We start from the raw sequence: 25,571 nt of genomic DNA, 5'->3' as shown, positions 1-25,571 counted from the left end.
ATCAATGCAAAGGAACAGAGGAAAACAATAGAAAGGCAAAGACTAGAGATCTCTTCAAAAAAATTAAAGATACCAAAGGAACATTTCATGCAAAGATGGGCCACAATAAAGGACAGAAATGGTATGAACCTAACAGAAGCAGAAGATATTAAGAAGAGGTGGCAACAATACATGGAAGAACTGTACAAAAAAGGTCATCATGACCTGGATAACCACAATGATGTGATCACTCACCAAAAGCCAGACATCCTGGAATGTGAAGTCAAGTGGGCCTTAGGAAGCATCACTACAAACAAAGCTAGTGGAGGTGATGAAACTCCAGCTGGGCTATCTCAAATGATAAAAAATGATGCTGTTAAAGTGCTACACTCAATATGCCAGCAAAGTGGGAAAACTCAGCAGTAGCCATGGGACTGGAAAACGTCAGTTTTCATTCCAATCCCAAAGAAATGCAGTGCCAAAGAATGCTCAAACTACAGCACAATTGCACTGATTTTACATGCTAGCAAAATAATGCTCAAAATTCTACAACTCAGACTTCAACAGTATGTGAACTATGAACTTCCAAATGTTCAAGCTGGATTTAGAAAAGGCAGAGAAATGAGAGATCAAATTGCCAACATCCACTGGATCACTGAAAAAGCAAGGGAGTTCCAGAAAATCATCTACTTCTTTATTGTGGATCACAACAAACTGTGGAAAATTCTTCAAAAGATGGGAATACTACACCACCTTACTTGCCTCCTGAGAAATCTGCATGCAGGTCAAGAAACAACAGTTAGAACCAGACATGGAACATGATTTGTTTCAAATTGGGAAAGGAGTACATCAAGGCTGTATATGGTTACCCTGCTTATTTAACTTATATGCAGAGTACATTATGCAAAATGCATGGCTGGATGAAGCACAAGCTGGAATCAGGATAGCCCAGGAGAAATATCAGTAACCTCTGACACACAGATGGCACCACCCTTATGGTAGAAAGCGAAGAAGAACTAAGGAGCCTCTTGATGAAAGTGAAAGAGGAGAGTGAAAAAGTTGGCTTAAAACTCAACATTCAGAAAACTAAGATCATGGCATCTGGTCCCATCACTTCATGTCAAATAGATGGGAAAACAATGGAAACAGTGACAGACTTTATTTTTGGGGGCTCCAAAATCAGTGCAGATGGTGACTGCAGCCATGAAATTAAAAGATGCTTACTCCTTGGAAGGAAAGTTATGACCAACCTAGACAGCATATTAAAAAGCAGAGGCATTACTTTGCTGACAGAGGTCCGTCTAGTCAAAGCTATGGTTTTTCCAGTAGTCATGTGTGGATGTGAGAGTTGGACTGTGACGAAAGCTGAGCACCAAAGAATTGATGCTTTTGAACTGTGGTGTGAGAGAAGACTCCTGAGAGTCCCTTGGACTGCAAGGAGATCAAACCAGTCAATCCTAAAGGAAATCAGTCCTGAATATTCATTGGAAGGACTGACGGTGAAGCTCCAAAACTTTGGCCACGTGATATGAAGACTTGACTCATTTTAAAAGACCATGATGCTCCGAAAGATTGAAGGGAGGAGGAGAAAGGAACAACAAATGATGAGATGGTTCGATGACATGACTGACTCGTTGGACTTGAGTTTGAGCAAACTCTGGGAGCTGGTGATGGACAGGGAAGCCTCACGTGCTGCAGTCCATGGTATCAAAAAGAGTTGGAACCAACTGAGTGACTGAACTAAGACAAAAATTGTTACTAAAGATAAAAGAAGAAATTTTATAATGATAAAAGGAGTCATTCATCATGAAAATATAAGAGTTATAAACATAAATGCTGCGATTCATGGGGTCACAGAGAGTCGGACACGACTGAGCGACTGAACTGAACTGAAACATAACTGCGCATAACGAGAGGCCCAAAATGTATTAGGCAAAAACTGACATAATAAAAGGGAGAAATATAGACAATTCAACAACAATATTGGAGATTTCAATATCTGACTTTCAGTTATGGACAGAAAAACTAGCCAAAGACAGAAATAGACTTGATCAACATAAAAACCAACTAGATTTAACAGACAACAGCCCACACAACAAGAGCAGAATACACATTTTTCTCCAGTGCATGTGGAACATTCTCCAGGGTATATACCACATGTGATACCATAAAAAACATTTAGCAATTTTTTAAAACTGGAAATACAAAGTATGTTTTCCAACCATACTGAATGAAACTAGAAAGAAATCAGTAAGATAATATTTGGTCTCAAGACTATTGTGCAGGTCATAGCTGCATTTTCTCTTATTTTTCACTTCCTTTCATGCCCTTCCCACTCACAAGTGACACAGTCCTTATACAGTAGGTGCTCCTAGATTAGAAGGTAATCCTTTAGGGCTTGGAAACTGAACCACCAAACTGCCAGAACAAAAGACTACGACTCAGGAGAAGACCCCAGGGGTTGTGCCTCGAGGAAGCAGGCAGCACTAGCGCTCAGTACTCGAGCATCAGCCTGTGGAAGCCGCCTGGGTCGTGGGCAGGCAAGGTTACGGGGCAGCCTAAAGGAACGAGGAAGGCATCCCCATATAACACAAACCAGCTCTACGACAATTAGCATTAAGAAATATTATTTCTTCTGTGATTAAAGGAAAAAACCCAGGCTTCTGACATAAGGATGTTCAATATTCCTTTAAAAACCAGTCAGACTAACACAGAACTTCTCTTTTCATATATTTTGCTCTAAACGCCAATCTCCCTCGGTGATACGCCTTTCTAAAAAAAGAACATCATAGATCTTACCGTCAAGGCTATGGTTTTTCCAGTGGTCACGTATGGATGTGAGAGTTGCACTATAAAGAAACCTGAGCGCCGAAGAATTGATGCTTTTGAACTGTGGTGTTGGAGAAGACTCTTGAAGAGTCCCTTGGACTGCAAGGAGATCAAACCAGCCCATCTGAAAGGAAATCAGTCCTGGGTGTTCATTGGAAGGACTGATGTTGAAGCTGAAACTCCAATACCTTGGCCACCTGATGCGAAGAGCTGACTCATTTGCAAAGACCCTGATGCCGGGAAAGATTGAGGGCAGGAGGAGAAGGGGACGACAGAGGATGAGATGGTTGGATGGCATCACCAACTTGATGGACATGGGTTTGGGTGGACTCCAGGAGTTGGTCATGGACAGGGAGGCCTGGCGTGCTGCGCAAAAAGTCGGACATGACTGAAAGACTGAACTGAATAGATCTTACCTTTCCCTGTTTTATATTTTTAAAATCAGCATCACAAGGTTTTACACTTCTAAGTTTTTTTCAACTATTTCATGAACATATATATTTTTATCTCCTTAACTAAAGTCTCTGAGAGAGAAAAAGGCCATTTTTCTTTCATCCTTCTTTGGCAATTTCCTACCAATTTCCCTTAACAAACACTTACCAGTTAACTCAGACATCACAAGTGATGGTCTTGGTAAACTGCTGCTGCTGCTGTTGCTGCTAAGTCGCTTCAGTCATGTCCGACTCTGTGAGACCCCAGAGACGGCAGCCCACCAGGCTCCCCCGTCCCTGGGATTCTCCAGGCAAGAACACTGGAGTGGGTTGCCATTTCCTTCTCCAATGCATGAAAGTGAAAAGTGAAAGTGAAGTTGCTCAGTCGTGTCCAACCTTTAGCAACCCCATGGACTGCAGCCCACCAGGCTCCCCCGTCCATGACATTCTCCAGGCAAAAGAGTACTGGAGTGCGGTGCCATTGCCTTCTCCACTTGGTATACTGACGTATCCCCAAACAGTTCAGGATGTGCCAAATAACAACCCCTTTGGGTCTGGAGGGCGTGGGTAGAGTGTTAGGGATTGGGGTATTAGGAGCCCTCTGGAGGCAGCTGCCGTGTGCCATGATGTAAAAAAGACTGGGAAATATTAGGATGCATCACTGGTTAGAAACACTGCTGGAAAAAAACTAGAAATAACCTGAATGCCATGAAAACGGTAACACTCTTTCTGTATCAAATTGAAAATCTTCCAATTCATGTAAGTGTAGAGTAGCAAGATGGGCATAGTATGTAAAGCATGTTACCATCTGTATAAAAAGGGGAAAGATACACAAACATAACTGCTTATATACAGGACAGAGGAGCCTGGCATGCTGCAGTCCATGGGGTTGCGAGTCAGAAATGACTTAGGGCCTGAATAACAAGAAACAATGCACAGAGTACAACTTAAAGGTGCACTACGGTGACTGCCTTTTGGGGGAACCCAGTGGCTGGAGAGGAAGGTGGGAGGACTTATCTTTGCAAGCCCTTTGCACGTACCAATTTTCAACCACGTGACAGCATTAACTATTAAAAAGATCTTTACGTTGCTAAAAACGGGCTTCCCTTGTGGCTCAGCTGGTAAAGAATTCGCCTGCGATGCAGGAGACCTGGGTTTGATCCCTGGGTTGGGAAGATCCCCTGGAGAAGGGAAAAGCTACCCACTCCAGTATTCTGGCCTGGAGAATTCCATGAACCGTATAGTCCATGGGGCCACAAAGAGTCGGACACGACTGAGCGACTTTCACTTTAAGTTGCTGTATCTTTCTATTCCTGTTACTGACTTTCACTGGTAATGATTATTTTCTACCCCAAAGACATTCATTATTAGTCCAACACTGAGTTAAAATCATACAAGAAAGATCTGGATGCTGGTTACCCAGCTGTGTCCAGTTTGCCAAAACCCACTGAGCTCTGCACTTAGGTATGATCTTGCACTTCTCCAGAGGCGTAACATACACTTCAATAAGAAATGAAGATGCATGGTTTACTTGGCTCAACTTTCATTTTGTCCCTCCTATTAAAAGAGTAGTGTGTGGAATAATATGTCATATATTTGCCTACATAAATTACTGTTTTGAACTGTTCAATGTTTCTTAAGAAAAGAATGTGAGGTAGTGATACTGACCCTATGTGACAAGGGAGAATCAGGCTTGTGAGCTCCTCCTGACTCTTTCTGACCAGCATTAACAGTCTCAAGGCCCACACTGTGCTGAGAGGTGCTCTCGTGGGAGGTTTTAACAAGCCTTGAAGAGCATTACTAAAAACCACCTAATGGTTTACTATATTTAAGTCACATATTTTCAATATGAAAATCATGTTTTGAAAATGCCAAGGTCATGAAAAACAAAGAAAGAGGCTGTGCAAACATCCCAGATTAAAGAGACATGACAACCAAATGTAATGCCTGACCCCAGGATGGAGGCTGTAATGGAGAAGGAGGACATGTTGCTGGGACTTGACCGAGTCTACAGACATTATGTTTAATTTACTTAAGCTGTACTGTGGTGGTATAAGAGAATTTCTATATTTGTAGTCAAAATACACTGACACTGTTTAAAGTAAAGGGCCACAAAGAAAGCTACCCTTAAATGGTGGCTGAGTATGTCTATGTCTCTGTACTGGACGGACCGGGGGGCAAGTGGGAATACAAGCAAATGATGGCACAAATGGATAAAACATTAACAGGTTACTCTGAGTGTAGGCTTGCATTTTTTTTTTAATTCCTTTAATGTTCCTATAAAATTAAAATGATTGCCAAATAAAGTTTTTAAAGTCATGTATTAAGAATCAGCCACTATTAATAGACAAAACAGGGACTTCTCTGGTGGTACAGTGGTTAAGACTTCACGCTTCAAATGCAGGGGGTCACAAGTTCGATCTATGTCAGGGAACTAACATCCCCATGTGCTGCATGGCATGGCAAAAAAAAAAAAAAAAAGTCAAAACAAGTGTAGAAATGAATCTAAATTTGTATTATGACAGTTGCTCCTGAGTAGCCACTTTAATTATGTAAGTGTAATCCCAAGGCGTTATTTGGGACTTGCAAAAAGGAAAAAGAAAAAAAAACCTTCTGCGTTTATAACAGTACCTTCCAAGATCCAAAGCTTAACATAGCAGTCTTTAATATAAGACTCCACCTCAATAATTTCTCATAATGTGAGCCTTAACAGAGAATCTAGATTTTACAGAAAGTTTAATAAAAGTTCCTCATCCACATGAGGGAATTATGGTGAACACAACAATAAATTCTAATGACTTTTCAGGTTAGAACTGCTTAAAGCCCTACATAAAGGGAAAGAGAAAAGAAATCAAAAGTCTAACAAAGTGGTGAATGCCTCAATAGACTTCTTAAAAATGACAGTGAAAAACTCTATGTGAAAATTAAATTTACAGAGAAATATATATAAAGTTCCTGTGACCAAGGGAAGGGAAGAATTTCTTAAGACATAAAAAGCACAAACCACACAGGGAAAGAATGATGAATTGGACTACACTTGAATTCATAACTTGCATATATTAGAAATCCCATATTTAAAGTGAAAAAACAAACTACCCTGCAGTAAAAGACTGCTGCTGTTCTTCAGCTGCTCAGTCAGGCCCGACTCTTTGGACCCCATGGACTGTGGCCCGCCAGGGTCCTCTGTCCGTGGGATTTCCCAGGCAAGGATACTGGAGCGGGTTGCCGTTTCCTCCTCCAGGGGATCTTTCCAACCCAGGGATCTAATGCAAGTCTCCTGCACTGGCGGGTAGATTCCCTACCTCTGAGCCTCTGGGGAAGGCCCAGGTAAAAGATATTCTCCCACAGAAGGAAAGTCATCTGGTGTAAGTCTTGTGGAGGCCAAGCAGCAGTATCTAGAAAAAACTGTCATCAGGCTTTAGAGATATGCAGAGGAGTGGGGCCTGCATCCAAGGTGACTCAGGAGCCCCTGGGCAGGGACACGCGTGACGGGTCACACAAGCAGTGACGGGAGCTTCCTCCCCACCAGGCCCTTTTTTTAATAAGGTCACCTACCAGACCCATGAAGTCTAACCAGCAGTTCCAAGTATACAAATGGGATGATTCCAGCACCCTCACTTCAGGCCTTACAAAACTTTGGCGATCACATCGTGAAAAGAAAAATAGCCCCTCAAACTGGCTCCCAAGCCCTACAACCTCAGGATAATACTTCCTCCCTCTATCTCGGCATTAATGTTAGGTCTAAGTTCTTGATAACTCAGTCCACTGAGTATTGGCGTCTACCTAGCAGTGTATAAGGTCTAACAGTGCAAAAACACTGAGACGGACGTGCCTAACAGGCGGTGTTAGCGGTCAAGAACCTGCCCACCAACGCAGGAGACAGTTTGATGCCTGCGCTGGGAAGGTCCCCTGGAGGAGGGCATGACAACCCACTCCGGTACTCTTGCCTGGAGAACCTCATGAAGAGAGGAGCCCGGTGCGCTACAGCCCGTAGGGTCACAGAGAGTCACACAGGACGGGAGCGACTTGGCACGTGCCTGGCACACCTCAAAGGCGGGCCTATCCTCGACATTTCTAGCAAGGAGGCCAGCGCCTCAGCGCTCAGGGGCAGTATAAACCACTCCAAAACACAGAGGGCATTGCACATTTTAAACATGATGAAACATGTTCAAGTTAAAACTACTTAATTAAGCATGAGGAAAATGCAAGAATACAGTAGCTGTATTTTGTTTAAAACTCCACAAAATTCCCAAATAGCTTTCCTAGCAGCAAAAATCCGTGAAAAACAGAACCTCCCCTCAATCCAGGGAGCAACAGCTGGTGGATGGAGGGGCACAGGAAGAGACAGAGATGACAGGGTTCACTCAGATGGCATTCTGATTCAAAAGGCATCTTTTGTATTTGGAAACTGTAGGAAGACTACTGTCTGTATACTTGAAAGTGTCCACTTCGCTAAAAGTTCAAACAAAAGAAACAGTATGATTAGGAGACATTTCAAAAGAAGTCCAGGGAAAAGACAAGTACAGGCAAGAACACCATTTCTTCACATAAGCACTTCAGAAAATTAACTCTGAAGACAGGCTAACAGTTTACATCTGAAGCTGCGTTTCTTTTTCTTGGGCAAAGGTCTAGCAATCCCCTCTGTGCCTCACAACTATCAGTAGTTTATCCATCTAAACACAACACAACCTAAATAATTTTTTCCATTCTGACTAATATCACATCCTGCAACTGCAGGCAAGAGGTGAACATCTGCCAATAAACACAGAAAAGTCAAAAGCTAACTCATATTCTCCAGAACTATTAAAAAGAAAACATCTCCAAGTAGGTTTCCTTCAAAAAATTGCACTTATGTATCAATATAACTCATAAACTGCCTATTCTGAAAGGAAAACTGTATTGCAAACTTCTAGATCTTAGTAACTGTAAGAAAGTCAAGGTTTAAAATAAATGCAAACCCAAATACTGTCGGTTGTTTTACATTATTACTCATTTTATGAATTCAAAACATGTAAGTCTCTAAACTATGCGGTCAGCATGACCAGATGAGAGGCGTCAGGCCTCTGGAAGAAAAAGGCCACTCTCGCAAATCACATCTGCAGAATCAGAAGTCAGAGTAAATGAATCTTCGGGAAAATCATGAAAGTATCACCATGACCTGTATTAACCCTTTTCTTTGGGTCCCAAATGCCATCATTAACCAAAATTTCAGGACCAAAGTACAGAAGGTAAATTTAAAAGCTAAGAGAAAAGGTAGTAAGAGAGAACTCAAAAGAACTAAGGTAAAAATATATAATAACTTAGTACCAATTGTTAAAGTGTTAAGGAGGACATTATCATAGTTTCCTATGACTGGTCCAGAACTAATGACAAAATCAACAGATTTTCTTCTTGTTCTTACCTCGTAAGACCAGACGCACTGCACCCCTGCAAACCTTCGGACGCACCTTCCCACCTCGACGTCCTCGTGGGTCGTATACATTTCCCGGAGGCACTTGCCGATGTGTGGGACCATTCTCCGGAGAACTTCCCGGCTCATGATCACACCAGGCCCCCCCATACAGAAGTTCTCGCCAGGTTCCAGAGCAAGCTTCCCCATTTCTTCCGTGGTGCCCAGTCCCGTCTGCCCAAGAAAGAGGGGTTCACTACTATTCAAACTCCTCAGAAAACTCTCCAGACGGTCTCCTTTGATGTAAACATCATCATCTGCTCTCATAAACCATTCGTATTTGTCCAAGTAGTGGTCATGCATGTACTTGAGCATCATAAAAGACTTCTTCTGGGGTGGGTAGGAGTCATCCACGCCCCGTAGTGGCACTACTGGAATTGAGATCGATGTGTCTGAACCCTCACTAGAGAAGAATTCAACTTTCCCAGGAATTGTCTTGGACCACGTCCTGGAATTAAAATAAACATCAGTGAGAGAACAGTTCATTCCAAGCTTCCCATTTCTATAAATTCCCATATCGACTCATGTTGAATCACTGTACATTCAAAAGGATGATAAAAAAACTACTTGATATGCTTGCTTCTCCTTAACAGAAACCCACACTACCGGGTACTGCAAAGTTCTAACTTGTTTTCAAAGGAATCCCAACAAAAAAGAATGATGAATATTAAAATACTTCCCAGATAACTATGCTTTGGCTAAGGCTGGAAAATCAAAGTCTATATATTCAGGTTAATTTTCTGATACTACCGACTCCCCACCTATAAAACCCTCTGCTCTATAAAACAAAAGATTAAACAATAAAATTGTTCATTCAACACATTTTCTTGGAACACTCATCAAGTGCCAAGTATGTGCTAGGCCACAGGGATGCAGTGGTGAGCAAAACACAGATCCTCCAGCTGAAGTGCATCTGAGGGACTGGTTCCCTGCGGCGGGGGAACATGAAGGGTGCAGCAGACCCAGAGCGCAGGGTCAGTCTCGGGGGAGAGCAGGGGAAAGCTGCAGGGCCTGAAGCCCCCAGCGATGGGGCCTTTATACTGTAAAACAGCAGGAAGCCTCTGGAGTCAAGGTGAAGGGCCCTGAGCTCTGGAACATACGCCTTTCATAGCAAACTGCTCATCCCACTGCTAGAGGAAACATTAGGGGTCAATTAAGAAAAAACAGTGACGAATTCTGCTGCCAAACAACAGATTTAAGGCCATCAGATTACATTTTTCCTTATGCTTTCTTTATGCTACATATTAAGAGTTGAAGTAGTCTAGCTACAAAAATACATTTATATACAAATGACTTCTAGAAAAAACATATCATAGAGAATAAATGAAACCGTACATTTAGCCTTAATACAGTCAAAAAGCCTAGTTTCCAAATGATATTCTTTCCAATATAGTCTTATTGTAGGTAACTGTTACAATTATATTGATGATAGTGAAAAACAACTGAAAAATCAACAAAAAACATGTATGTTCTCTGTAGGTTCAGATGATGGTTAGCATTTTTAGCAATAACATTTTTAAATTAGCATAGGTACATTGGTTTTTAAACATAATGATATTGCACACTTAAAAGACCATAGTATAGCATAAATATAACTTTTATATGCAGTGGGAAGTAAAAAAAAAATTGTGTGACTTGCATTCTTCTGATACCTGTTTTTCTGCAGCAGCTACAAATTTCCAGTGTAACTATGAGATATGCCTATACTGCCAGTTGTAATCACATAATGCCAGCAACTGCAAAATGCATCTTCACTTCAGAGATGCTAAAATGTTAAAACAATGCCCATCTTAGAATGTATATAGTACAGTAGTTGTAACGAGTGCTAAGTCGCGTCAGCTGTGTCCAACTCTTTGCAACCCTATGGACTGCAGCCCACCAGATTCTCCAGGAAAGAACACTGGAGTGGGTTGCCATGCCCTCCTCCAGGGGATCTTTCCAACCCAGGGATCGAACTTGCACCTCTTCTGTTTCCTGCACTGGCGTGTTCTTTACCACTAGCGTCACCTGATAATGTTTTTCCCTTAATGCCTATGGATTTAAAACGGACCTATAGGTCTTATGCCAGTTACAGAACCCTTAACAACGAATTTGGCATAAATGAAACCTGCCTGGACTACAGAAAATATACCAGGTTACTACATTTTTACAAATGATATGCTCCTGAAAAGAAGTATGCAAACATAGCAGGAATGAGGCAATTAATTTAAAGAGAAATCAACCCCTCCCATAAAGAGAAAGTCCATTTTAAAATGGGAACGAGCCCCAACCTACACAAAATATAACTCATATATCAGTCCCTGCCTGTAACAGTGTTCAGTAAACACTGCTCACCCGTGTGAAGTAAGTGACTGAAAGATATCTTTGTACATGTGTGGGCATGCTAAAGGGAAGAAACCATTTGTTTCTTATCTTTCAAAAATTTCCAAGAGAGCCACATTAATATTCCTATGTGCACAAAGAAACCAATTTTATCAAAACACAACCAGAATACAATTATTAAGAGGTAAAATTGACAGGCATACTTGAGTTGAAATATACTACCATTCATGCTACTTCTGAAATGCAATTTAAAGCTAGTCTGTAGTATCTCACAGCTGATTTTAAAAGGGTAATGAATAAAATCAATTTAGTTTTAGCTTCCACCCAACTGCTTCTGTGATTAACAACACAGATCAAGTTCAAAGTAGTACTAAAGTAGTCAATTCCACAAGCCATTAATATACTAAAGCATCTGGGATTATCTGGAATACAGGGGCTGTAAGACAACGTCTACCTCCACAGGAAAAACCTGCTCTCAAGACACAATACGGTGTGTGACGGCTAAAAGCGCGGACTCAGGATTCACGCTGTTGGGATGAGAATCCTGCCTTCACTTTGGGCAAAATATTCTGCGGCTCACTATCCTTATCTGTGAACTGGGGATAATAAAAAATATCTGTTTTGTAGGGTTGGGGTGAGGGTTAAGTGGATTATTATATCTAAAAACGCCAGCCTGGTGTGAGATAAGCAAGTATACAGGTGTGACTCATTAGGGAAGACAAGAGTTTGCAAATAAAATAAGGTACTGAAATAAAAATGAGAGAGAGAGGAAACTGTGGGCTGAACTTAGAATAGTCAGTCTCAAAATTACACCCCAAAGTGAAAGCATGGAGATAAATGCTGCTTCTCTTGTTTCTGGCTAAAAATCGGACACTTAAGCTATATGACAAGTTCTATCATATTATGAACCTCAAGACAACATCAGGGTGCAAGTCTAAAAAGACTTCAAACTTTAAAAGCGCTCTCACTTAAAACACCGCAATCCTTCATACTAAACAGAATAAAAACCCATTTGGTCTGGCTCTGCTTCCCATGGCTGCCCCACAGAGAATACAGAGATGGAAGCCCTAGCGGCACAACCATCGGTGAAGTGATTAATACTTGAACTGTAACCTGAAATGCCGTTAATGTGTCCAGGAAGAGCAAGCAATTAATTTTAAAAACAGACAATCTAACTTCAAACCATCTTTGAAAGCCTCTCTGCAGTTTAAGGTAACACCAATCATTATTATCTTTTCCTCAGGTAACCCATGGAAACATGCTGCCTTTGCTTAGATGGCTGGTGATTTGAGGGAAATCTCTCAATATGGAGTTGTTGTAAATCCTTTAATCTCGATAAATTACGATCTTTTAACTTAGGATACCTTTAGCTTAACTAGCTCCATAAAGTTAAAGAGTTCTGGAACACAAATCATGATTCATCACCCTCGGGGAACCAAGGTGAGGGCATCGATAATTCCAAAGAAATGAAGAAAATGCTACTGAAGAAGCAAACTGCCTCCCCTTTCTGAGACAGAAACAGGTTAGCATCCTTAATTTTCATAAGCAAACATCAACTTTGCCATCAACACATTTGTAACTGGCGGGAAAGAGCTCCTACTCAATTCAAACCACAGAACATTTGAATGGGTCCCTGCCAGAAAGCTCACTTTTCAATGAGCTGATAACCAACTTTTGCTAAAGCAGACAAGATAACTGAAATCTGCGAATGCCAAGCCAATAATCTTTCTTTCCTCCAGGCTTCTAAACCCTGCCCCTATACTGAGTTAAATCACAGTGAAGTCACGCAGCTGGACAACATTAGCTTCGCTGAGGAATGCCTTTGCTGAATTGGGATTTAATAACAGTCTCCATCTCTATTTATGTCACTTTAAGAAAAACTACATAAAATACATTTCTATACAAAACCACATCTACAGCATGAGTACTGTCCTGGGTACACACTCACGTAGCTAAATTTTAAAAGCAAGCAATAGAATACTCGTGATATGGATTAATAGGGGAACAAAAGTACACACACAAATAATGTACAACTCTACCCCAAAGTGTTTACTATAGTTATTTTTGGATAGAGGATCAGAAGGGATTTACTTTTCTTCATGTTTTCTACAACAAATACAGTTACAGAAAAAAAATTTTAAGTCCAAGGGAAAGCTTCAAACTAAAAAGCATCCAAAGAAATAGAACTTGACAAGAGATAATTTTACTTGTGTGATACTTTTTACTCTAGTCAATGGGAAAAAAACTAAAAGAAAAATGGAGTAAGATTGAGTACTTTTCTTTCACATTTTCTAGGCTTTAAAAGTTATATTAAGTTTTATAAATAAGTGGAGATTTTCTGTGAGTTGCCCCGAATCACTATTACATATGTGGTTTGATGGTTACAGTGTAAGTTTGAAAGGACTCATGATCAAATCGCTTTGTAATTTCTAGTCAAAGAAGGAAGGGAGAATACAGCTTTCCCCTATGAATTGATAGGTTTGTTTGTTTGTTCAGTCCCTCAGTCACATTCGATTCTTTGCAACCCTATAGACTGCAGCATGCCAGGCTTCCCTGTCCTTCACTATCTCCCTGAGTTTGCTCAAATTCATGTTCACTGAGTCAGTGACGCCATCCAACCATCTCACCCTCTGTAGTCCCCCTTCTCTTCCTGCCCTCAATCTTTCCTAGCATCAAAGTCTTCTCCAACAAGCTGGCTTTTTGCAATAGGTGGCCAAAGTACTGGAGCTTGAGCATCAGTCCGTCCTTCCAATGAATATTCAGGGTTGATTTCCTTTAGGATGGACTGGTTGGATCTCCTTGAGAGTCCAAGGGACTCTCAAGAGTCTTCTCCAAGATCACAGTTCAAAAGCATCAGTTCTTCAGCGCTCAGCCTTCTTTATGGTCCAACTCTCACATCCATACATGACTACTGGAAAATCCATAGCTCTGACTAGATGGACTTTTGTTGGCAAAGTGATACCTCTGCTTTTTAATGCTGTTTGTCTAGGTTGGTCATGGCTTGTCTTCCAAGAAGCAAGAGTCTTTTAATTTCATGGCTGGAGTCACCATTCACAGTGATTTTGGAGCCCAAGAAAATAAAGTCTGTCACTGTTTCCATCATTTCCCCATCTATTTGACATGAAGTGATGGGACCAGATGCCATGATCTTAGTTTTCTGAATGTTGAGTTTTAAGCCAGCTTTTTGCTCTCCTCTCACTTTCATCAAGAGGCTCTTCAATTCCTCTTCACTTTCTGCCATAAGGGTGGTGTCATCTGCGTATCTGAGGTTATTGATATTTCTCCCAGCAATCTTGATTCCAGCTTGTGATTCATCTAGCTTGGCATTTCGCATGATGCACTCTGCATAGAACTTAAATAAGCAGGGTGACAATATACAGCCTTGATGTATTCCTTTCACGATTTTGAAGCAGCTTGTTATTCCATGCCTGGTTCTGACTGTTGCTTCTTGATCTGCATACAGGTTTCACAGGAGGCAGGTAAGGTATTCTAATCAAGGAAGCAGTAGCAGATGTTTTTCTGGAACTCCCTTGCTTTTTCTGTGATCCAACAGATGTTGGCAATTTGATCTCTGGTTCCTCTGCCTTTTCTAAATCCAGCTTGGACATCTGGAACTTCTCAGTTCATATACTGCTGAAGCCTAGCTTAAAGGATTTTTGAGCATTACCTTGCTAGCATGTGAAATAAGTGCAACTGTGAAGTAGTTTGAACATTCTCTGGCATTGCCCTTCTTTGGAACTAGAATGAAAACTGACCTTTTCCGGTCCTGTGGCCTCTGCTGAGTTTTCCAAATTTGCTGGCATACTGAGTACAACACTTTAACCGCATCATCTTTCAGAATCTGAAATAGTTCAGCTGAAATTTCATCACCTCCACTAGTTTTCTGCTTGTAGTAATGCTTCCTAAGGCCCACCTGACTTCACACTCCAGGATGTTTGGCTCCTGTAATTATGCTTGTGTAATTAAATGTACACATTTATATTCTTCCCTATTACAGAAAGGATTTAAGACAACCAAAATGCATACAAGATGAAAAGAATAATCAAGAAAATTAGGCAAAAGAAAAACAAAAGTAGGAAAGTTGGAGCAAGGCATGAAGGTGGTACCTGTAGCAGAGAGACAAAATCAGGGTCGGGGCTGCCTGCCCACCTCAGTACCGGACCATGATTACCCAGTGAGCTCAAGGGGCGAGACCTTATCAGTTGTCACACGTCCTCTATGTCTGCTAACACGGTGCCAAATTTAGTTGTAAGCCTTTCAGCAGACAACCAAGATGAGTCACGAGACTGGGCCCCACTGTTCAGGGTCAAGTGAGATAACGGTTCTAGATACTAAGACCTCAAGGAAGTTTCTCCCCTGTGTCTACGGGAAAGAAATGGAGCAAAGGTACCGAGCACCCTTACAGGAGGCACAACGCAATGGAGCAGCAGCCTTAGCTCAACCTCCCAAACAAGCCCACGAACGACAGTTCTAGACTGCCAGTCAGAGCAGCCAGGGGCCTGGAGAACAAGGAGGGCTTCCCAGGCAGGCTACCCAGTGAGGACTCACAGCCTCTCCTGGAACTGAGGGAATGTCCCTGGCAGGAGACCACAAGCCTATTCAGCCCATTACCTCCAGGAGCACTGCAGTCAGAGTACTGAGCTGCAGCTTCCCTCTTCTATGCATGTGGTTTCCGGGTATGTGGCTTCCTAGTTTTAAATGTTTAACTGCCTCGCTGCTATGACCATATGACATGAGCAATCTCAAAGTCTTTTTGGAAGCGGGTGGGTAAGCATATAACAGGGATCACAAATGTTGGGAAAATTTTTTAAAGGAAAAATCAAATTAGACCACTTACCATTAATTCTGAAAACCAGACTTAAGCTAAAAGCAAACATTAAAGAGCTCCCCCACCCAATAAAGCTGTTGGGGGGTGGGTGACAGCTTCCCAGCTCAACAATGGCCTGGGCACAAGCCCAGGAGGCAGCACCACGGTATTAAGAGCAATCTGCCCTTTGAGCCTAGATTCACAGCAAACAACAGAAACACTTACCAACAGAGACCACAAATACACCATCCATGAAACACAAGAATTAAAATTTGGAGTGTTAATAGCAGAAGATAAATTCTGATCCTGTGGTCCATTTCCAAGCTTCAAGTCTTAGCTACTTTTAGAAAGCTGTAAGTTTATATTTTGCTGCTTACACTTAAAAAGTGTAAACACACAACTAATTCTTAACCATGCATAAACAAAATTAAGTTTTCAAATGTAATTTTAAGGGAAAAAAAAAAAATCAGTGTTGTTTGAAACTACCCTGAACCCACAGCCAACTCCTGTGAAGCCAGTCGTCGTCTTCTGCTGGGGTGCTCCCTGGCATCAAGCCTGCCTCACAATCATCAACAACGCAACAGTTACGGCGTAAGGGGCAGTGCATGCTGAGGGCATCAGACGCTTGACCTTACAACAATGCCATGAGATGCGAGAGGTACCAAGACCCACATTTTACAGAGGAGACTCAGGCTCAGAGCCAGGTAAGTAAGTTGCCCAAGATCACACCGCTAAAAACGTGGAAGCCAGGCCACCAGTGAGGGCTGACTCTAACACGTCCGCTGGCTTGTTCATCTCACGCTGCTCTCCCAGGTCATCACCCACACTTCTGCAGTCCCTCCTCCTCTTTTGTGTGCGTGTGCTTAGTTGTTCAGTCGGGTCCAACTTTTTGCGACCCCATGGACTGCAGTTCGCCAGACTCTTCTGTCCATGGGGATTCTCCAGGCAAGAATACTAGAGTGGGTTGCCATGTCCTTCTCCAGGGGCTGATCTTCCCAACCCAGGGACTGAAACCAGGTCTCCAGCATTGCAGGCGGATTCTTTACCATCTGAGCCACCAGGGAAGCCCCAGCTGAGAAAACAGGCATCACAGATAGGGAGAGCAGCCTTATACCCGTTTCAGTTACTGCCTGCCATGTTATCTGTCTGCCTGGCTAAGACCTGCCCATCGAAGGATACCTTCGTAGTTTGGGCTGATTTCAAATGCCAAAAGACTTCATTCAAAACTAACTTCCTGAAATTTTCATTCCGTCTTTGGGTCCCTCTGTCACTCCAAATCCTGCCCAATTATTTCCTGGTATTAGGTTGCATCTAGGTTCAATTTACAAAGCAATCATTTTAATGGCATTAATAGCTACATTTTCAATCATCCTCAGGCTTTGCAAGCCCAGAGTTGACATCAAATCAGAGCAGACCACCTCATTTTTAATCATCCACAGAAAAATACTTAACTACAGAACAAATATAGTAGCCACGAACGCTTCAGTTCATGACAATTAAGGTGAGGTGAACAGTTTCACTACCTTGTTCTAAAAAGATTTATTTATCTTTTGGTTGTGGAGGGTCTCTGTTGCTACACACAGGCTTCCTCCAGCTGTGGCGAGCAGGGCGGCTCTCTGTCGCGGGGCACAGGCTTCTCACCACCGTGGCTTCCACCGCGGAGGCTCGGGCTCAGGTGCTCCACGGTATGGAGGATCTTTCCAGAACAGGGATCAAACTGGTGTCCCCTGCGTTGTAAAGCTCATGCTTTACCACTGGACCACCAGAGAAGCCCCAGTTCCCCTTCTTTTACATCATAACTAAGTTTCTCATTCCTTCAATTTCATCCAGAACCAGAAGACGGAGGCAGAAAATACTATGAATACACAAAAGCCCTCACATTAAAAATGCTGTCACCTGACTCTCCTCAGTATCATCTGGAAGTGTACAGATACAGTAACTGATGACATACAGTTATAGTAACTCCACATAAATGTGTTATCCCTACATTTGGGGGCAGGAATGATTGTCATTTACTGAAACAAGAATGGCCCTGACTTCAAGCCCCAGGGAACCCAGGGCCAACACGCCCCCTGTGCCCAGCAGTCCTGCAGGTACCTGCAATTAACACACTCAAAACTGCATTCACACTTCCTCCCAAGAGCTGTCACCTCTCTGTTTTTTAAAAACTTGTAGTTATGTAGCTTCATTATAAAATAAGTTCTCACTGCAGAAAAACTCAAAAATACAGAAAGTGCCAAGAATATGAAAAATCATTCAGCATCATGGTATGTATATCTTTTATACTTTCTTTTCTATATCACAGAAAAAGAAACATTTCATTTGATTTTAAAAATGGTCTCATACTTGGCATACAGTTTTAAAACCTACTGTCATTTAGATATATTATGAACTTTCCTTCATTCCAATAAACATATTTCAGCCACAGTATTTTTAAAGATTAGAGAAGCAGATCACAAAATGGACAAACTAGAGAAATCAATCATGGTCCGTAGTTCCTAATGCAGGACACCAAAGCTTGGTGTAATTCCCACTTCATAGAATACATACTTGAGCACACTTTTAAATTCCCTCGGAAGCATCCCTAGTGGAACTGCTAGGTCTCAGCTCCCAGTCCCATGAACTGTTCTTTCTCATCATCCCTTCACTACCTCCTGCTATTTCACATTTCCAGGAACCTGTTGTCTCCCCCAGAAACTCCAGCTCATCCTTCAAGACTATGCAAGGGAAGAGGGGTAAGACTGCGAGGGAGACCTTCCTCAATCCCCTTCGTAAGTCAGTGCAGACCTCTCTCTTCTGCACCCACACAGTAACAAGTCCAGGCACCTTGCGAGCCCTATCATTCAACGGTATCATTTGCTTGCTTCCTTCCCTAGACAATTAATTCCACAAGAATGGACTTATTAATCTACTTTCAAAAACTGCAGCTTAACTAATGAATGGGAAAAATGAAATTGCCAGTGCAACAAAAACACAATTGTGTATATCTTCTATTGACAACCAAACTATCCTTGGAATATTCTGTTTGAAGACATCAAGATCTGGAACCATGATATATAACATGAAACTAATTTTCAGGACTGTAATTTTCATCAGTTTTCTTATACAGGTAATTTATAATGTGAAATGGATTGTGCCCCCCAAAGTTCACTTACATGTTAATTATTTTGACTATAGAAGTCTTTCAGTAATTTTTTGCCAAACTGAATTCGGAGAAAGCAAGCACTGCTCTAAACTGTTTCAAGATAAACATGGTTTACAGCATTCAAAAAAGAAGGAACTCTGAGATCTGCTCATGGAGACTGGTAAAAGGAACAGTTTGCCTTCATTTAAAACATTAGGAAGAGGCTATTAATTGATAAAACATCTTGCAATAAGATTCTTGTATCTAAAGCTAGTGTTTCTCGAACTTTCTTCCCATAATTCCCTATAAAAGGATGCTAATATTTAAGAGCGCCCTTTATCACTCCTGGGGCAAAGAAGGGAAACCAGCCACCTCTCTATTCTGAGAAAAAGAACAAATCAGTTCCCCATCTTCAGCCCAGGGGAAGCAAGAGTCAAGATAAATAGATAGTGTTGTATTAGTTTAGTGTTCAGGGCATAAAAATGGACTGATATCTAAATACAATTTTTTTTTAAATCAAACCATTAATTAAAAAAAAAAAAATCCAAAGCACACCAAAACTCTCTCAGCATGAACAGGTAAGTGTAGCCAAGTAATGTTTGAAACAGAAGAGTAACAAAGGGGACTTGTCTACCGGATATTAAAATATTATTCAATCTTCAATAATTTCAGTGGGTGGTACTGGAACAAGAACAGACAGAAAGATCAATGAAACAAAACAGGAAGTCCAAAAACATACTCAAGAATCTTGAGTATGATGAAGATGGCATTTCAAATTGGTAGGGAAATGGGAGCTTATTTAACAGGTGGTGCTGAGACAATGTATCATTTGGAGTGAAAATGATGGTGACATGATTTGTACCCCTTCTAAAATGAGAAAAATGTTCCTTAAAAAAAATCTTGGGACTTCACTGGTTGTCCACCAGTTAAGACTGCACACTTCCAATGCAGGGGGAGTAGCTGTGATCCCTGATTGGGGAACTAAGATCCCACAAGCTGAGAAGCACGGTCAAAAAAAAAAAATCTCTCCAGGGCAATAAACTTTCTGCGCTTCCTGAAAGGAAGAGACTGAACGACATGAACATCTAACTTCTGCATATCAAGTGATGTAACGAAGAAAACATGAAAAAAAAATTGCATCTAGTAACAGTAAAACATAATGAACCCAGCCGGAGACTCCAATGAACTATCGCTAACCAGCACACTAAATTACTTTAGAAGAATCACAGAACCATTTTAAAGTGAAATTACCTAGAATACAAATACTTTGCAGATGAGTGAAAAAAAAAAAAAAATCTTACATATTGACTTGTAGAACTCCACGCTATCCAGAACCCTAAGGGAATTTTACTTTAAGAGAGCGTCAGAGTTCCAACACTGTAATCACTTCAGATATAAATCTGTTCTCAATTCCTTTTAAAATTCATTATATTTATAAAACTAAGGATACATCCACCTGCTCCTGTACAAAACCAGATTTCTGCTGACTTAACCTCCTTCCCCCTAAATTCATTCCTCCTCTAGTTTTCACCATCTCAATAAATGACACCGCCACGCACCCTTTCTTTCAAGGCAAAATCTTAGAAATTATCCTGAATTCCTCTCTGCTTCACGGCCTCTAAAGCATTTTGTCAACACGTCCCCAACTCTGGCTCCTGCATATATCATTGGGCCATGCTCCTCTCTCCATCCCAACCATCTTCACCTAGACCACCTAACAGCTCCTTGCTCCCCCACAACCTATTCACACAACAGCATGAATTAACTTTTCAGAATATAATGCAAGCCCCTCCCTTTCCCATCTAAACCGTCCAAGTGAAAGTCGCTCAGTTGTGTCCTACTCTTTGGAACCCCATGGACCATAGAGTCCGTGGAATTCTCTAGGCCAGAATACTGGAGCGGGTAGCTTTTCACTCCTCCAGGGGATCTTCCCAACCCAGGAATTGAACCCATGTCCCCCGCATTGCAGGCAGATTCTTTACCAGCTGAGCCGCAAAGGATGCCCAAGAACACTGGAGTGGGTAGCCTATCCCTTCTCCAGCAGATCTTCCCGACCCAGGAATCAAACCAGTGTCTCCTGCATTGCAGGCAGATTCCCTACCAACGGAGCTATCAGGGAAGCCCAAAACCTCCAAAGGCTTTCTAATTCACTTAGAGTAAAATTCCATGACACCGGACACACACCTTCTTTCTTTCATTGATCTTCTTCAAGTTTCAAACTGATTCCTGTCTTATAATTTATCAGCTCTTCCCTCTGCCAAGCACACTCAGCAGTGACATTCCCAAATCTCAGCCCAAACACCACATTCTCGGAGATGTTCCCCAAACATCTAACAGAAAGAGGACATCCCCTCACCCTGCCTTTACCCTGCTCTATTTGTTCCACAGTACCATCACTAGCTGAAACCCTCTTTTTAAGTATCTGTCCCTCTCACTAGAGCAGAAGCTCCATGAGAACAAGCATCTTCACTTTTGTGTTTCCAAACATTCAAAGTCCAGGCCCAAGGCACCATGCACCTATTTGTTGAACGAAGGGATGAATCCTAAGTGTATGGGATCATTTTGATGAGCCAAAATCACTCCCGTGAACATAAGAGCTACAGTATCTGCTCGGAGCCTGTGAAGGAGCGCTACTGCTGGCCTGTCTGAAGACTACACTCTGAGTTTTGCTTCGCCTGCTTTCAGCTGCCGCTGTACTGCTAACCGGAGAAGGCGATGGCACCCCACTCCAGTACTCTTGCCTGGAAAATCCCATGCACGGAGGAGCCCGGTAGGCTGCAGTCCATGGGGTGGCTCAGAGTCGGACAGGACTGAGCTACTTCACTTTCACTTTTCACCTTCGTGCACTGGAGAAGGAAATAGCAACCCACTCCAGTATTCTTGCCTGGAGAATCCCAGGGACAGGGGAGCCTGGTGGGCTGCCGTCTATGGGGTCGCACAGAGTCGGACACGACTGAAGCGACTTAGCAGCAGCAGCAGTAGCAGTACTGCTAACATCTATTGGTGCTCCCTCTCCTCATTGGAAGCATACAGCAGAACTGAAAAGTCAGTAATGATGGTGCTCTCCCATCACATAAGTGTACCAACTTTAGTGCAGACAAGTGTATCTCCTTGAATTTTTCAAAGGCTTTTATAGCTCCTTTCTGAATCTCAGACAGTAGTCCCTAAATTTGAATTCTGACACTGTCCACGTCCTAGCATAAAAGTACATCATAGTGTCATCTTTCTAAAAACACTGCCATCTCCTTCAACCTATAAGCTGAAAATTTTACTTTAATAAAAAATAAAAACATTGACTTTTTTTCCTAAGGTAAAGAACATATTCACCTTTCAGCAGAAATGTAGAACTCAGCGCCAAACTAGAGTTCTACCCTGTGCTAGAAGATTCAAGCCAACTTTTATACTGCGTGAAATTTCCAGTTTAAAAGCTGAGTGTGGACTTTTGGCCCAGGCTGCAAAGCACAGCAAAGCCATAATTATAAGTTACATCCTATAACCTCCATCCCAATTTTGGCTTTCCCCAAAAGTTCCTTAAGGCTAAAATCGTCTTGTGTCATCTCCTACAGCCAGTCTAATCACAATGTTGACAGGCTGAGAAGGAGGACCTTAACCAGAAACGCTGGGTCCACCCCCAGGCTCCAACTAATGTGACTACTTAAGATCAGAGAGATACAAGAAGAAGTATGCAGGAAAGCTGACAGAATGACTGAATAGAATATACCGTTTCCTGGTAAGGGTTTTATCAAAAAGGCAGAGCTTCCACAAAGAAGGGCCAGAGGACAAATTATGTTTTTACTTTTCCCTAGCTGCCTTAAAGAAAATAAACAATGAGATAAAATCCTACATCCAAGAAAGATGAGGTAGGAGATTTGGAAAGGAGGCCAAGCATAGAGCCTCAAGCATAGGTTTGGGGAAAGATCATTTCCAAGTGTTAAATAGTATCCAGTTTGCAAACCATTTTCTGAGTATTGGTGGTGTTACCAGGACCCCTTCTAGTTTGTGATTTCGTATCTACAAAAAAGTATTTGCTTGGGGGGCAGGGAGTTACAGGTCCCCTATTTGAACAAACCACTTTTGGTAACTGTCCCAAACTTGTGATTTAAAAGAACTTGTCACCAAATTGGAGTCATATAGATTTACTTTAAAAACCATGCTGTAAACAATGTATACAGCTCATCCTCAATTTCTGATTATATATTCCTTTTTTTTTCAAAAATCAAATGCTTTTTTGATGTACACCTAAAACACTGTAAATCAACTATACTTCAAAGGAAAAAAAAAAAAAAACAAACCCACGAAACAACAAAAAGCACAACTCCACCTAATTCAATAGATCTGGGAGAAAAACATAATCTGCATGTTTGTTTCCAAGTCATGATCTTAGTCAAATTTATGCTACCTTTTCTAACCTTTCCAGGCACTCAGTCTCCTTCTGGCAGAACCTAGGTCATGGGCTTAAATAAGATCCAGTGGAAACACACAGGAATGGGGAATTAATGCACTGAAAAGGCAGACATTCTCTACTGCTCTCTACCTTCCTTTTCAACCCTTTACCTCCTCCTTTAGAACGGAGACCCAAATATGCTTTTCTCCTCACAACATCTAATGCCTGAAAATTTAGTCCAGGACTACAGTTAAAAGCTGAAGTTATAAAGGTGATGGTTATAAATTAAGAACCAACAACAACCAGCTTGGCCTCGCTCAGTAATGACTGCTCTAAGAGTCCATTCCCAGCAGACCTCTCAGGTTGGTTTGCTCTGTGGTTGGATGAATACCAAATCTTATCTGTAGAGTAAGCGTTTCTGTACTTCACACATATAAGGTTTCCATTAAATCTCTTTACTGAATCTATTAATACATCCTTCTTCTACCTCAAATTCATTCCAATATCATCTCTCTTTCACTCTTCTAAAGATTACTTTGGCTAATCCCTTTGTTAATCCTGAACATGATTCCAGCCACTTTTCTGACTCATACGGCCAACTAGGACCCAGATACCGGCCAACTAGGACCCAGATACCGGATAACACACACGTCACTAAATTGGGCTAGTTAACAACAAATCTACCATGAGCCAAGAACTGCTTTTCCCAAAGGTTCTCTTTCCAATTACAAAACAGTCTGGTGGGGTTGAGTGTGCAGCGTGTACCCCTTGCATTTACCAGAATGGTTCCAACAGTGAAAACTGCAAGTGGAAGGCCTCTAACCAAATTAATTTACACAGGCTCTAGTTCTGCAAGGCCAAAAGTGCAGCTTTCAGAAACTCGAATAATAACCCCCGCTGCCACCACCATCACCAGTATTGTGCTGAGTTTTCTAAACACTCTTATGGGTGTTTGGAAATGTTCAGTCGTGCTTATTCAACAAAGGAAAGGACTTGGACAAGAAAAGATGAAGCGCGGAGCAGGAAAGTCCGCGTAAAGACTACACCCAGAGGGGCCAAGCTGGTCCGCTGGATCCCAAAGCCCCTGCTTTTGAGCGCTGCGCTCGCTATACCGCCCCTGAGCCCGCTGCCAACGCCCGGCACGCCCCGCGGGGCACAGCGGCCCCACGGAAGCCCAGCGAGTACCGGGTTTGGGAAGCAGGCAAAGACGCGCGCTCGGATGCTGGACGCCGCCCGGGAACGGGGACTCACCTGAAGGCCGCCACCGCGCGGGTCTGCAGGTACTTCTGGGCAGTCATGACTCCCACGAAGAGAAAGTTCCTGTCGCGCGGGACGCCATCCTGGGCCTCGCCGTGGGGCCAGAGCCGCTGCCCGCGCGCATCCCCGCGCGCCCCGCCAGCCAGGGGCACCGCGGCCGCCTGCCCGGGCCGGCACGCCTCGGGGCTGGCGCGGCGCCGCGGGCCCGCCCGCTTCAACTCGGAGGCGCGGGGCAGCACGAGCCGCGAGGCCAGCACGAAACCCAGCACGAGCCCGAGCAGCACGCTGAGCCAGGCGCGCCGGCCACGCACGGCCATGCCCGCGCCGCTCCGCCCGCCGGGCCGCCGCCGCCGCCGCTCCGCGCGCCCTCAGCCCGCCCGCCGAGGCCAGCCCGCCCTACGCGGCCCCGCCCGGGCAGCGCCGCGGCTGCGGCGGGCCCGCCGTGCCCATCGCGGAGCGCGGGCCGCCCGCAGGCCCCGCGCCGGCGCTCGGTCCCGCTCGCGCGCCCCCGCCTTCAGGGGCGCAGCATGCTCGGCGCGCGCCGGCCGCGGCCCCCCGCCCGCGCCCCGCGCCCCGCGCCCCACGGCCGGCTCAGCTCCCCGCGCGGCGCCCCCCGGGCGCTCGGCTCCGCTGGCGCTGCGCGCGGCGCGCTGATGTCCGTGGCCGGCGCCGGCGCGGCCGCTGCTCATCGTCCGGCTCCGCGCGCCATCGCCGCACGTCACGCACGGCGCGCAGGGGGCGGTGCGCTGTGGCCCCGCTCGGGATCCGTCCGCGCCGCGCGATTGGCGCAGCAGTGAATGGGGGGCGGTTCACGTGGCGAAAGTTTGCCCGAAAAAGAAAGCCCAGCTCGGGGCCCCGCCCTCGCGGTCTGCGGCGGCCCCGGGCGGAGGGGGCGTGGGTCGGGCTCGGCGCCGCCTGGGGCCGGGAGTAAGGCGCCCGGCCGCCCGTTACCCGCCCCGCCGGCCCGCGCCGGGCATCCCTGCCGCGGC

General features: G+C 43.6%; 1 protein-coding gene across 5 annotated transcripts in view; it reads right to left on the bottom strand.

Annotated features, from left to right (window-relative positions):
• CHSY1 (chondroitin sulfate synthase 1) overlaps nucleotides 1-24,948 on the bottom strand; it is an 89,549-nt gene extending 64,601 nt beyond the window's left edge. The window contains exons 1-3 of one of the 5 annotated variants that reach the window (XM_055556881.1): nucleotides 12,375-12,786; nucleotides 10,341-10,453; nucleotides 8,641-9,136 (exon numbers count right to left, since the gene is read on the bottom strand). In XM_055556881.1, coding sequence (XP_055412856.1) covers nucleotides 8,641-9,006 — 366 coding nt within the window. In that variant the 5' untranslated portion in view covers nucleotides 9,007-9,136; nucleotides 10,341-10,453; nucleotides 12,375-12,786. Of the gene's footprint in view, nucleotides 1-8,640; nucleotides 9,137-10,340; nucleotides 10,454-11,022; nucleotides 11,038-12,374; nucleotides 12,787-24,576 lie in introns of those variants that run through there. The other 4 variants (XM_055556884.1, XM_055556883.1, XM_055556880.1 and 1 more) reach the window with 4 other exon arrangements.
• Nucleotides 24,949-25,571: the final 623 nt, after the last annotated feature.

This window comes from Bubalus kerabau, chromosome 19, assembly GCF_029407905.1.
Source record: "Bubalus kerabau isolate K-KA32 ecotype Philippines breed swamp buffalo chromosome 19, PCC_UOA_SB_1v2, whole genome shotgun sequence".
Taxonomy (NCBI): domain Eukaryota; kingdom Metazoa; phylum Chordata; class Mammalia; order Artiodactyla; family Bovidae; genus Bubalus; species Bubalus kerabau.
The sequence above is the reverse complement of the archived record's forward strand: the minus strand, read 5'-3'. Positions and strand labels throughout refer to the sequence as shown.